The 14,157-nt window shown below is 32.3% G+C and overlaps 1 protein-coding gene across 1 annotated transcript in view; it reads right to left on the bottom strand.

Annotated features, from left to right (window-relative positions):
* Window positions 1-3,605: 3,605 nt before the first annotated feature.
* Window positions 3,606-14,157, bottom strand: part of LOC145263796 (tubulin gamma-1 chain) — a 41,328-nt gene continuing 30,776 nt past the window's right edge. Inside the window, exons 9-13 of the mRNA XM_080120858.1 lie at window positions 13,439-13,588; window positions 9,154-9,306; window positions 7,089-7,250; window positions 4,909-5,100; window positions 3,606-3,966 (exon numbers count right to left, since the gene is read on the bottom strand). Of these exons, the coding sequence (XP_079976984.1) occupies window positions 3,961-3,966; window positions 4,909-5,100; window positions 7,089-7,250; window positions 9,154-9,306; window positions 13,439-13,588 (663 nt within the window). The 3' untranslated portion in view covers window positions 3,606-3,960. The remainder of the gene's footprint in view (window positions 3,967-4,908; window positions 5,101-7,088; window positions 7,251-9,153; window positions 9,307-13,438; window positions 13,589-14,157) is intronic.

The following is a 14,157-nucleotide window of genomic DNA, read 5'->3' as shown; positions in this document are numbered from 1 at the left end:
TTGTACTTTGGGTTCTCTGTAGGTCACTGGAAGCAGCAGCAGTGAATGCTGTTTTAAATATTGATTGGAGTTTGGTGTTTAATAAATGCAAATATTAATTTACTTGTTCGTACGTCCAGTGTCACAAAAAAAAAAAAAAAAAAATCATCGAATGGCATCAATGAGAAACGAATTACCTCCCTTTATAGTTGCTCTTCATCAGTTAAAAATCATTAAAACCATTTCCTTTCCAAAAATTTCCTAAGATCAGCAGTTCGTTTCAATTATTGTAGATTAGAGATTGATGTGCAAGATGAATGTGCATAAGGCGACTCCTTTTTTTTCTTTGTTCATATGGCTTTTTTTTTCTTTTTTTTTACTGCTGAAGAGTTCGTGCAACAGATTACATGCGTACGTCGCTCAATTCCAAATCTTTTCAGGTGGAAGTAAAGGCTTTTCTATGTGTACTGTCTTTTTGAGCTTTGCTGCAAAGAGAAGGTGCTTTTGCAGGTTTCCTCAACCCAGAAGTCATTGAACGTAAATAACTTTTTCTTCCAGTACAGAACACTTTAAAATAAGTTTAAAAAAAAAAAAAAAAAAAAAAAAACTTATCCAGGTAGGTAGAAGAGTAACTTAGCTTGCCTTTAGTAACATTTATTTGTTGTATATTCATTATTTCACTCACTTTTCTTTTGGGTGGGGGAGAGGGGAGCTTATGCAGAGAAGTTAGTGCTATTTTTCTTAATAGTATAGTAAGTTTACAGTATCTTTTTTTTTCATTATTAAATTGTTAGGTGAAAGTACAGAATAGTAAAAAAACAAAAAAACAAAAAAAAAAACAAGAAAAAAAAAAAAAAAAAATCCTCCCCTCCTCATGTTAAGAACAAGTTTCTAACTAATAACTTTATTATTTCAGCCCGGTAACTTCTCTGCATAAGTACCCTTTTTTGTTTTGTTTGCGCTTGTTAAAAATGAGACAAATTCAGCTGTTTCCAAAAATTTTCAAAAACTCAGATCAGCAGTTCGTTTCAATTATCGTCGACTAGAGATTTTTACTGATGAGGAGTTTGTGCAACAGATTACATGCATATGTCGCTCTCAATTCTGAATCTTTACAGGCGGAAGTAAAGGCTTTTCTATGTGCACTGTCTTAATGAACTTTGCTGCAATGCAAACGGCGGATAACAACCAAAATTGGAAATCCGGGGATGAGTGATAGCTATCTTGATAAATGTCATCTAGAGCTCTGTCGAGAAGTAGTCAAACCTGTTCAAGATGATGGACATAGGAAAGAAAGAGGGAAGTGGCTTTCAGTGACTAACATCGAGGACTTTTGCCACTGAGGTTCAGCCGTTGTCCTGCTGGGTTAAGATAGTAGGATCAAAAAGAAGCCTGAGAATAGTGTGCAAGGGATTTTATAGGTTGGCTCGTGATCCCTAAGGGAGGGAGTAAGGATTGGCTTACCTGTTAGTTAATCCATAGGGCCCCTAAAGAGACAGGGCAACAATTAATCAATCAAGGGAACATAAATAAATTCCAATAGAAATGCAGGAATCACTGGTGTCTACATTCAGCCAAGTAGCATTCAGAAACGCTGGCTTTAACCTGTCTACAGAAATATTTTAGTTGGTATCTTTCATGGCTTCGATTCAATCTCTATAGATAATGGATATCCCTTTGTAAGGGTGGCTGCATATGTAATTGTAAGACAAGGATTGCATAATCCGCAGCCACATCTCTCCCGAGTTGGCACTGCTTGATTCCAGTGGCAAGAAGTCCAGGACAACAGGAAACAATGCTAAGATAAGCAGCTAGCAAATGCAGCACCCGAGATTTCCACACGGTCACTCATTATAGTACTTAACAGGCTCATGTAGCTTAACTTTGGTAAGTTAATGGGAACTGATGTGTAACTATGATTATGTTGTATACTTAATTTGAGGATCTTAAAAGGTTCCCTGTAGGCATGCTGCAAGTTATGTGTTTTTGCAACGTTATGCACAATCAAAGAACCTACTGTTTATTTTATAGGCTGGACTCTTCTGCAAGGCTGTGTTAACTTGGGTCGAAATTGGATTGTTCCTTCTTTAAGTGGATTTTATCGATTTGCCATACTTATTGGAGGTATTTTATTAACCATTTATCAAGACCCAGGGACCACTCAAGGATAAGGGTTAAGTGTTAGGCAGATGGTGAGACAAGATCAGTTATGATAGAACTTGGGTAGGGCTAGATTATCTAAATGGACGACTTAATAGGAATTTATTCACATTAGACTTGAAGACTACCATGTTATAGTCAAACGGGAAGCAGATCAACAGTATTGCATTCAACAGACGGAGAGTTCTAGAAAAGAAATTCTGCTCATGGAATTTTTCTTTAGTATTGGGGACAGATAGGAAGTGAACGCAGTTGTTGGCAGTACTTTCAGCTACAAAGTACATTTGTATGAAATTTAAAAAAAAAATCAAAAAATCAACCCAGCTGCTTCAGAGTCCATAGGGAACAAATTCACACAAAGTGCCTTATATTTTTAAGTAGAGATTTATCACGCAATCATCTCGATGTCTGTTTCACCTGCAGAACATTTCTGTAACAGTACTTGCAACACTGCATCTCCATCTTACAGCTTTCCATATTTATTTATCAATTCTTAAGGCTATACCAGATAGATAATGCTTTTGCAACTTCTAAATTTTCATGGTTTCATTAAAACTCGATATTCAACAATTTTTCAATGGCATTTCAAAGCATCCCTCTTGTCCTGTCAGACCATTCAAGAGATATTCTCTTTGTTTGAAAAAAGTGTTTCATTTAAGGGGAAAGTCATGTTGAGAGCGGCCCTTGTGGACAAAAAAAGTTTTCATAAGTCAACTAGTTTTATCTTTATGAATAAAATCATTTTTAAGTGATTAATCAGAATTCATAGGCATTACAATATAAGTTTTGGGAGTTTGAGTTATTGTTGAGTTATTTCACTTTATTTCTTTAGTTTTTTGTTTTTTTTTCGAAACTGATAAATGAGACAGTGACTCTTTAATTATTCATAAAAATTTGATTTTCTTATTTAAAAATAAAACTACTAGATCAATACATGATTTTTAGAATATGATATTTTCAGTTTGTCACAGCTATGTACATCAGAGATTTTTATAAATTTTTTTAATATGGGGGAATTCTGGACACAAACTAATTCATATTTCAAAACATAATGTAAATTAAATCTACGGCATCATGCCATAGCTATAATTATTAAGTAACGGTAATGTTTTAAGCTCTATTTATAAGAAAGCTCAATTGGTAGAACTTCAGACTGAAGATCTCAAGGTTTCAGTTTCAATTTCCGATCAGAACATCTGCTTCGTTTGTTTGGAATTTATTGTTTACTATTAATGAAGTTTACTATTAATGAAGTTTACTATTAATGAAGTTTACTATTAATGAAGTTTATTATTAATGAAATATTCTTTATTTTTAAAATCAAAATTTTTGTTATTTTGAAATGAGACAATATCTACAATGTATTTATTATGTGTTTAAAAAGTTACGATTGATGGAAAAATTGTGACAGACAAACAAAACGTCTATTTATATAAGGAAAAAAAAAAAAAAAAAAAAAAAACAAATTGAAAATGTGATAAATACAAGTTTAATAATTCTCAAAGGCACAAGGCCAACAATTGTGAGCCTTTTAATCTTCAATAACAAACAACTTGGACAGATTTGAATTTTTTTTTTTTGGCAATATGTTACAGTCTGACGTATCCAATATGAGAAAAAAAAAATAAAGAGAAAAAGAAAAGAAAAAAAAAGTGAGAGAGAAAGAAAGATTATAGAATCGGTTATTCTATAGCAGCAATTGTTAAAAGGACAGACCCTTACATTTATTTAGAGCAGTTTTTGATTTCCTGTTACTTTTATAAAAATAAGTGGATGGTATATTCAGAAGCAAACAGCATGCAGCTTGTCGAGTAACAGTCATCATGCCTGAAAAGATAAAGGAAAAACATTGTTAGCATTTTAAAATTAGATCGGAAGATCAGACTATCTTTAAAAAATAAAGTAAATAAATAAAACATAACTAGAAATAAAAAACAAATATTGCCATAATCATAAAGATATTTTATCCAGATTGAAAAGAGGTTCCAGATAATCAGTTGCTAGAAAAATTGGTCTTGCACCCGTATCATCTAATACATATAAACAGCTATATGGCTGTCGGGCTGTCTGTCTCTATATTTTCAAACTTTATCTCCTCCGAAACTAAAAGTCGCAGAGCGGTGCCAGGGGCCCTCGAAGAATTGGATTTTTACGGGTCGTTCTTTTATGGGTCTTTAGCTGGTTAAAATTATTTTTAAGAAGTCAAAAAAAAAAAAAAAATTGCTACACATTTTGTACATTCATCTTAGTTTATTTTTAATCGGTTTATATTTGTGTTACGTTCGTACAGTGGTAACATCACCAGCTTTGAATGCTACTGTTTTGGTTTCAATTCTAGCTGATGGCACCCAAATACTTTTTTTTTACTTTTGAAATCACAACTCTATAATAATATATACAAAATCTGGGCAAATTAAAATATATTTAAGCGTATTTTATGCCCCGGCTAGTATAACATAAGAATTAAAACAAATTGGGAATTAGTTAAGTTGGATTAACCCATGAAGTGAATGTGGTATTTTGGTGAGAGTGTCTAATGTGAAGTAAGTCCCGTCAAGAATTGTAAGAACTGACAAAATGTATGTTCATGGATGTCCCACCACTCTTCCCCACAAAATGATTCAAGTTTTATGCCTATGGTAAATGGACTTTTGTGACATTTGTTGAAAAAAAAAAAAAAAAAAAAGTTATAATTGTATTTTGTTTTTTTTGTGTCTAAATAAAATATGATAAAAATTATGAAAAAAAAAATTTTTTTTCCCGACTCACCTTGTTCATTCCCCATGACAAATAATCGGGTTTCGTTGCCGCATGATATTCATCTACCAATTGTTGCAGAACTTCTCGTGACGCATCAAACTCATCCAAAGAATCACGGAAAATCGGTTCCTTTCTAAAATTCTCCAGGAAAGCCTCCCGTTTTCGCAGTTTGTCATAGTGCATCATTGTTCTTTCAAATAACTAAAATCACAAGTAAAACCAATCAATCAATAAATTGCAGACTTTGTAAATACTTCTTACCTGCAAGAATCGATGTGAAAAAAAATTATCGACAGAAATGTGAATACAGGGCAAAATTCAAATTCTTCCGGCAACATGAAATCAGTACAGAGATGTTAACAAGACTGCTGCAAAGATAGGCTCCCTGTACTGGGCTCAAAAACTTATATCTTCCAGTATCCTATATTTTGCTATAAAACCACTATTTGTCCGAGCATAGAGTATGGTTGCCATATCTGGACTGGTGCACCGACCATTAGTCTCTCTCTCTTACACGGGGTGAAAAAAAAAAAAAAAAAAAAAAGAGTCGCTAACCTAATAAATCCCACACTATCATTCGCATTGCCAAAGTTTAATCCTTTGACTCATTTTAAAAGTACTTCTACAGAATGTACTTCAAAAAACCTACTGCATTTATACAGATTTTCAATGTCCATTTTCAAGGATATTTCAAGGCGTTTTAAAGTTTTTCAACTTTTTCTACAAATAAAATTCAAGTTTTCAAAAGAAAATTTGAAATATAAACAATGATATAATAAATAAAAAAAACTTGACAACATTTATCTCTTTATTTCATGAAGTAATTTTAAATGTAAGGGAAATAACTGTATTAAAAAAAAGTCAATTACTTCCTTTTAGTTAATGGCCGGAAAACAAACTAGATGATAACATTAAAAAAGGTGTATACTTGATAACATAAAATGATATAAATTACCATTTGACCCCCCCCCCCTAATAAATCTTTTGTTTCATGATACAAACGAAGTTATGCTGATTAAAAGAAAATATACCAACTTTGTAGGTGTTTGTTGTGTATATTTCAGGTTTTAGTTGGACATACAAACATTTGAACTTTATATAATAAAATTATTTTTGGACAAAGGGAGATAAATCACTTAGAAAATTTTATAGAGAAATAGTTATAAGACTTAATTAAAGGGACTTTATAAATAGATATAAAACCTTTTATATAAAAGTTTAAATTTACATAAGACAGACTAAGTGATTAAAGTTTTATTTTTTGCCAGAGCCACACATGCTTGAATATTTGCTATTGCAGCAACAGCGTTCATCCTGGTTGTGTTTTTGCTGACTTCTTTCTCCTGAACCACGTCCCAAACTATGGCGATCCTGAGTAAGAGTGTAGAGGATCAATTCAATCATTGAAAACTAACCACGAGTAGACCTGACAGCTCAGCCAAGCTCTAATGGTTGTTGCATCAACACTGAGAGGGATGAAGGCTTACGTGTCAAATTAATTCCCTTTCTAAGTGAATATTCACTATAATATTCAAAAACAAACTTGGAACTTGTTGAATATGTGTTACAAAAAATAATTTCAATGATGCCCCTATGTAATAATTTAGCAAAGAAAATTCATTTAATCATTTAATCAACTTAGAACCATAGATTGTAACCAATTGCTGGCCATGTGTGCATACGTGTTGTCTTCCTCCAAGGACTGAGCATATTTCATGAGTTGGAACAAAATGTTAATTGTATACTTCCTATATTAGTTATAATGCAATTAACTTAAACAACATGTTCTTAGATAAATAATTTACCCAACCAGATGATCATTTCATAGTTGAATAGTCAAAAGAGGAGGGAAAATGAGAGAGAGTTACCTATAGTGTAAGTGCATTGCTTAATAAATTAACATTTTCTTTAGATCATTTTAAATGCATTTTCTGAGCATAGTCATTTCCTCCGAACTCACAAGAGTTGCACTCTCTATTGGTCATGTTTGTCACTTTAACAGCTTCCAGTACTCATGATTCAGTAGGGTTGATCCTTTTACCTCTTTATGACTTCTTATTTGAAATGTTCCCTCTTTTCCAACATATATCTCAGCAAACAAGCTCCCTATTAAATATTTAAAGTTTGGAATAACAGGTTTTTTTTTCAAAGTTCAGTTGTGACAAAATAAAAAAAAATGATGAACTAACCGAAGAGATGCTGGTGTGGTTAGCCAACATTAGTCCACTGACACGATGTGCAGTTGGGATGTACGGGGATTTCCGTGACAAGGCCACTTGGATGCTAGCTGGACCCCAAGGAATAAACTGGGCAAGTTTACGTTCGCGGATCCGCTGTAAACTTTTGTGTACCTGTATAAAATGAAATAAAATTAAACTGGGGTTTACACCTTGGTGAAAGTGTAATTTTATTGTCTTGATAAAAATAAAGAAAATTCCCCAAAATTTAATTTTCAAGGGTCTTATTTGTAATTACCATATTTGGACATAAATAACCAAAATCATTAATCTAAATGAATGTGAGAGTTATGCTAATTTAAAAAAAAAAAACAAAAAAAAACTACCAACTTTGTGGGTGTTTGTTGCATGTTTTTCAAGTTTTAGCTGGACATACAAAACATTTGTATGTATAATAAATTTTTTTTGAAGGGGTGGGGGGATAATTTACTTAAAGGAATTTACAGACAAATAGTTGTAAGACCTTTAATTAAAGGGACTTTATAAATAGATATAAAACCTTTAGTATAAAAGTTTAAATTTACATAAAACAATTTCACAAACAAAGTGATTAAAAGATTTTTTTTTCGAGTAGCCACACATGCTTGAGTATTTGTTATTTCAGCGACAGCATTCACCCTGGTTATGTTTTTGCTTACTTAATCCTTGTCCTGAAACACATCCCAAACTATGACAATCCTGAGTAAGATTGTAGAAGACCAATTTGATCCTTGAAAACCAACCATTTGTGGACCTGAGAGCTCAGCCAAGTTTTCTCTAATGGTTGTTGCTTACGTCCCCAACTGCCCACAGATATGCTTATGGCATCAACGCAAAGAGGGACGAAGGCTTACTATCAAATTAATCACTCCCATATCATCATCAAAACAGGTTAGTGTTATGCAAATCAATAACATAGCACAATATTTTGAAATACTGCATATAGTGGCATAAACATGTAACCATCCAAGCCTAATTTGCATAAGTATTTTTTTAAAAGTTCATAATAAATTAATATATTCTTGTGCAATTTTATTGTTCAAATTATTTTTAGAATGAGAAAATATTCTTTCATCGTTACCATTACAGAAATTCTTACTTGAGTTTGAAATTTGGTTAGACGTACATCAATCGCTTACTACTAGGCTTCCTGACCGACAAAATAGGTACTTAACACTTCGTCAAAGAAAAAAAACTTTTTTTTTTGGGGGGGGGGGGGGGGGTTTTACAATTTCAAGATAAATGGATTATTTAGACTATTGTTTTCATCTTGAGTGTTATTCGCACAAACGTTTCGGCTGATGTAACCTCGAACCATCTTCAGATGTGTCTTGTCAAACTCGAGGGGGAGGAGTTTATCATATATATGCTTATGGGAAAAATATGCTTATTCAATTATATTTTACCCTTTATTTATACCAATCCTTTTATTAATGAAGCTTGATGCATGTTAAATATAACTACAGAGCATATACAAATAAATGACAAAAAGACTATATTCCAAATTACAAGATGTTCGTCTTTCCATTTTTTTCTTTCAGCATGTTAAAATGAGATTTTATATATATATATATATATATATATATATATATATATATATATATATATTTACCAACTTTGGAGTATTCTGACGAATAATAAGAACTTTTTGTAAATTTCTATTTTACATCTCTGTTCTTATTATTTATTTATATGTTTGTTTGTGTGTGTGTGTGTGTGTGTGTGTGTGTAGAGATTTATGGTGATAAATAGTAAAATTGTACATATAAAAACAATAGGTTTTAGACTCAAAATTCATCTGTTCTATGGCACAACGGATAAAGTACTAGGTACATTCAGTTACAAGACTCTTCTGGATGTTTAAAGGTTCAATTCTCAGTGCAAAGCAATATAAAGCACACACTTGCGAATTATTCAGGACTTCTAGCTGCCTATGGCTGACAGAATGAGAGCAGTAGTTCGAATAATTCAAATAATTAATCTTCATCTAAAAAACATATAACTAATAAAGTAAATAAACAGTAAAATAAAGCTTTACCTGTGTTGGGTCTACTTCACCCTGAATAATATTTAAAATAGAAATGTAGCAATGTTTATCTTGACGGTGGATGGGAGTGGATACCATCATATTCTTTGGCTGCAGCAGACGCCTCATCACATCAAGGACTGTTGTCTTTCTCACACTAGCAACCTATATAAAAAAAAAATTTTAAATTGAAGAAATTTTTTTTTATAGATTTTCTTTTTCCTAACATTGCCAATTTTTTTTTTAATATAAAATCTAGAATTTTCTTCTTTTTTTTTAGATTCTTCTCTTCAATGGTAATGTTTTGGTGCTAGAAAATAAATTGTATAAATCAATGGAATATTTTTTTGTCAATTTCAGATTTAAAAAAAAAACACTTTTGCCTTGCAACAATTTATTATATATATACATATATATACACACACACACTCCTATAAATTTGTTTTTTGGGTGTGTATTGATATTCCTATTAAAATCCCTTTTTCTATTTATTTAAAAAGAAAATACAACTTTGTTATATATGGGTCATGTAATTGGATTCACTCGCAAAAGATCTAGCTAATATGCATATTCTTTTAAACATTCATTTTAATTAATTCCCTACTAGTTTTTTTTTATATATTTTTATGAGATGATCATCTTTAGTTAACTATTACATGTAATTATATTCATGCAGATATTCTACATGATTTATACTGGCATAATATTTGTGTAAAAAGTTTATAGTAAACACAAACCACTTTCTATATATATTTATGTATGAGTATTTATATTTATTTAAAACATTTTGCCTACCAAACTCCTATGTCAGTTTTTGGTCTACAGACATGAAACTTAATATATAGGGTATTCGAACCCATGCAAAACTTTATATTTGGGTTTTAGCAGGAAAAAAATTGATGCGAAAGTGTGAAAATTAAAATTTTAAAAAAATTTGCCAGGTAAGGTTTAACGACAGCATTACGAATATGCACGCGTAACATAATAGCTATTGGTTCATGTTTTAATTTTTAGCCTTGCAGCAAACATGTTTTCATAGCTCAGGAATTAACATCAAAGGACAATGTAAATTGTAAGTTAAACATTTGGATTTGGATTCTCGTGGTGATGCATGAGTAATTTCTTTTTTTTTAATTTTTAAATCATTACTATATATTGGGTCCAATACCTATATAAATAAAATGAACCCATTTTTCCCCTCCAACTTTGACCTTAATAGGATTAAAAATCATGACATTACATGCAAATGTAATGCGTACAGCCTGTAGCACATTATCTGAGGTTTGCTATAGGCCTATTACCTCTACAGTTCCTCGACAATGGTACATTCCTATATTTTTTCCGATGAGAGTCCACTGCCAAAATCACTTAGATTCAATGGAAGTTGCAACATCTTTTCTCTCTATTAGATTCCTCCTTTCCCCTCTCCCCATTTACACTGCAGCAGATGCGTTCACAAGAAACACTATGAGGAAACACACCAGTTTGGAATCGTACAAGGTTATTTATGATGTTTCTTTCTTTTATTTTAATCTTTTTTCCCTGATTTATGCTTTCTGTTTTTTCTATAATAAAATAGAAATAAAAAAATAAAAAAACGCGATTACTATTATTGTTTTCTTTTTGCCTTTTTTTCGTTAGTGTAAAACGCAATCTGCGAGACTAACCGGATTTTACTTCTGGTTTTAACAACTCTAACCGTGAAATCTAACTATGACCTTTATTTATTAGTACTTTCAACTCAAACACAACGATATCGTGAATTCACTTGCATTACACTTAAATTAAAATTAAAACAAATAAATTAATTTAGAATTCGAGTGTGATGTGACTACTGAAACTAAACCAAAACAAACTTCACTGCAGAATTGATATTTGACCTAATTCACTTTTTAGTTAATTCATCACGTTTTTTTTTGTTTTTTTTTAAATACATTTATTATTGCTTGCAACAAAACATTTACTTTTACACAAAGAATTAATTCTTTAGTGTTTATTATTACAACGCAGCGATATTGTGAAATCACTTGCATTACACTTAAATTAAAATTAAAACAAATAAATTCATTTAGAATTTGAGAAAACAAAAAAATTCAGTTATAATTCATTCACTTTTTAGTTTATTCATCACATTTTTTTTCATTTTTTTTGCGCTTCCACCTCAATGATTAGAGTTTGTTTATTTAATTTTAACAAGATAATTAAGCAGTAGAGGTGAGTTGTGCCTGACAAGAATGATGTCGTGATTGGAAACATGTTTTATTTAAGTTTCTTGAATACAGAAGAACCCCAAGATACGGCATAAAAAATTAACAAAATACAGTACAGTACACATGTCTATAATCAAATAACATTATAAATAACACGGTAAAGCGAGGCAAATATCGTAACCAGAAAAACATCATATTCTTCATCGTAACCTGAAAAAAAACGTAAGTTGTTTCAGTAACAGAGAAAATGGAAATGGAATACATACATCAAATCCGTTGCCAAGATGCTGGAAAAATGGTGGGATACTTCTATCGATCCAGTAGGTACCTCATTGCTGATGCAATTCTCTACCTATATAAGAACCAAGTATGTCCAAGGATGGAGTATTGTTGCCACATCTGGGCAAAAGCTGCTAGAAAGACTTTATCCTGCCTTGACAGAGTTCCAAGTAGATTTCGTAGCCTAGTAGGGGATGCCCTTTTCTTTTCCCTACAACCTCTTTCTCACAGAAGAGACATTGCGAGCCTGTCTCTGCGTTATCGTTATTTTATGGCAAGTGCTCATCTGAGCTCCAATCTATCGCCAAACTTTCACGATAAACACTTGTCTAGCTGAAAACACAATCAATAATTTCCCACACTCTTTATCTGTGCCTAAACCTAAACGTAGACTCCATGAACAAAGCTCCTTTTTTAGAACTGCACACCTGTGGAACTGTCTTCTGTTTGCCTGCTTTGCAGCTGATTACAATATGGTCATCTTCAAGTCCAACGTAAACGAGTTCTTGGTGAGCCGTTCCCCTTAAGTAATCCAATTTACCAAATTTACAATACTAACGATTCCTATGATATTGTCCCATTGACTACTGTACACTCTTTAACATTTATCCTTGAGTAGCCAAGCGATCGGAGAAACAATTAAAACTTTCATGATAAAAGTAGATCTTATTCTTGGAGAAGCAATTGCAAAGAAGATGCAGCAATTATCTCTGTCAAATAACACTATACATTTCTCAAATGTCTATGGATGTGAAGGAGGTTATGAATGAAATAAAAGGTTCTCATGTTTTTTGTCTTTTTTTAAATGCACTTGAAACCACAACAAAAGCTGAGGATGTCATGGAAAAAGTTTTAACATCAATGGGGAAATGTGTGTGGAGTTTATACGAATGGGGCACCGGCTTTGCTGGGATCTAAATCAGGATTCCAATCAAGAGTGGAGAAGTTAACACCTCAAGATCACCATTTATCAACTTTGGAAAGCCACTCAAGGATATGAGTCAAGTAAGTGTTAGGTAGTTGGTGAGAACTCAATGATGATCAGTAATGGTGGAACTTGGGTAGGGCTTAGTTATTTAAGAGGACAGGTCAACAAAAACTTATTTACATAAACCTTGAAAAAGACCAAGTTATAACCAACCGGCAAGCAGCTCCACAGTATCTTGTTCCACAGATGCACAGTTCTAGCAAAGCATCTCGGCTTGTTGAATTTATACTTTTAGGCACAGATAGAAAGTAAGGCAAATTGTTGATGATTGTTATAGCTAAACAAGTATTTGTTATAAGCGTTTTACAAGGAGAAACATGGATTGGAGCTCAGTCGAGCACATGTATATCATCACTTTGTTTTCAAAGGTAAGTACTCAGATGAACTCAAAACATTAGTACTCCCTCAATGTAAATACTCCCAAGAAGTAACAAAATCCCTTCACTATAGAGATCTCTAGATGTCATGAAGCCTTCTAATCAAATAGTTTCTTCCCTCAAATCGTTATACTATGGAATTCCCTCTCAGACCCCCTACTTCCCTGACATGCAGAAGTTCAAATCTCGTTGCCCAACTCCCTACAGAATATCCCTGAAAATCTGGTTCTACATAGTAGCCTCTTAGGACTTAGTGGCACTGTGTCGTGTTTGGGGTGAAAAAACAGTAAAAAAAATGTTAGCACCCCAGGAAAGGGGGCCTTTGATTTTTGAGAACTTTGACTGAAGTAAAATGAGTTAGAAATAAATTTGCAATATCGAAAACATGCATAGCAATGAATTGCATGCATGCCGATGCTTTGAACACGTTGAATGAAACTTACTTGTGAATCTGTTGTAAGAGGCGTGTATCCTGTCATCAAGAAATGAAGACGTGGAGTCGGAATAAGAGAGGCAATCAAACCCACCAAATCATTATTCATGTAACCAGGATAACGCAGAGTGGCAGTACTTGTAGACATCACTATAGAAACCTGGAGAAAGAAAGAGAGAACAAAGGATACAGTATTTAAAAAAAAATAATAAAAATAAAAAATAAATAAATAAATAAACAAAGGGAGATAACTCGACCTTGTAAGATTAATATCGCAATTCCAATGAATTCCTATTATAATCGCTTAAAAATGATTTTCTTTATAAAAATAAAACTACTTGATCAATTTATGTAATTTTTGGAATATGATATTTTCATTTAGTCATGCATACATTTATCATGCAATTTTAAAAATATTTTTTAATATGGGGAATTTTGGACTTATTTTTTTTTTTTTATGAAAGTCGCTTCAGACAAGCCATGAAATTACTTAATGAATAAAACAAAAAAACTTAAAAACAAGGTCGTCTTAGCTGATGGCAATAAATTAACTGGAGTCAAAATAAGTGAACTTAAAACCGAATCATTAGCATGAAAGTGATAGAGCCAATCATTTACGTTAAAAATACCCAAGGGACACACATCCATGCGCAATATGGCACTTGAGAATAGCATGACATTTAACAACAAGTGCTGATATTTTAATTTTTAAATTGAGATCAAAGAAAT

The sequence above is a fragment of the Euprymna scolopes genome, chromosome 39 (genome assembly GCF_053919585.1).
Source record: "Euprymna scolopes isolate OS-2025 chromosome 39, ASM5391958v1, whole genome shotgun sequence".
In the NCBI taxonomy this organism is placed as follows: Eukaryota; Metazoa; Mollusca; class Cephalopoda; order Sepiida; family Sepiolidae; genus Euprymna; species Euprymna scolopes.
The sequence above is the reverse complement of the archived record's forward strand: the minus strand, read 5'-3'. Positions and strand labels throughout refer to the sequence as shown.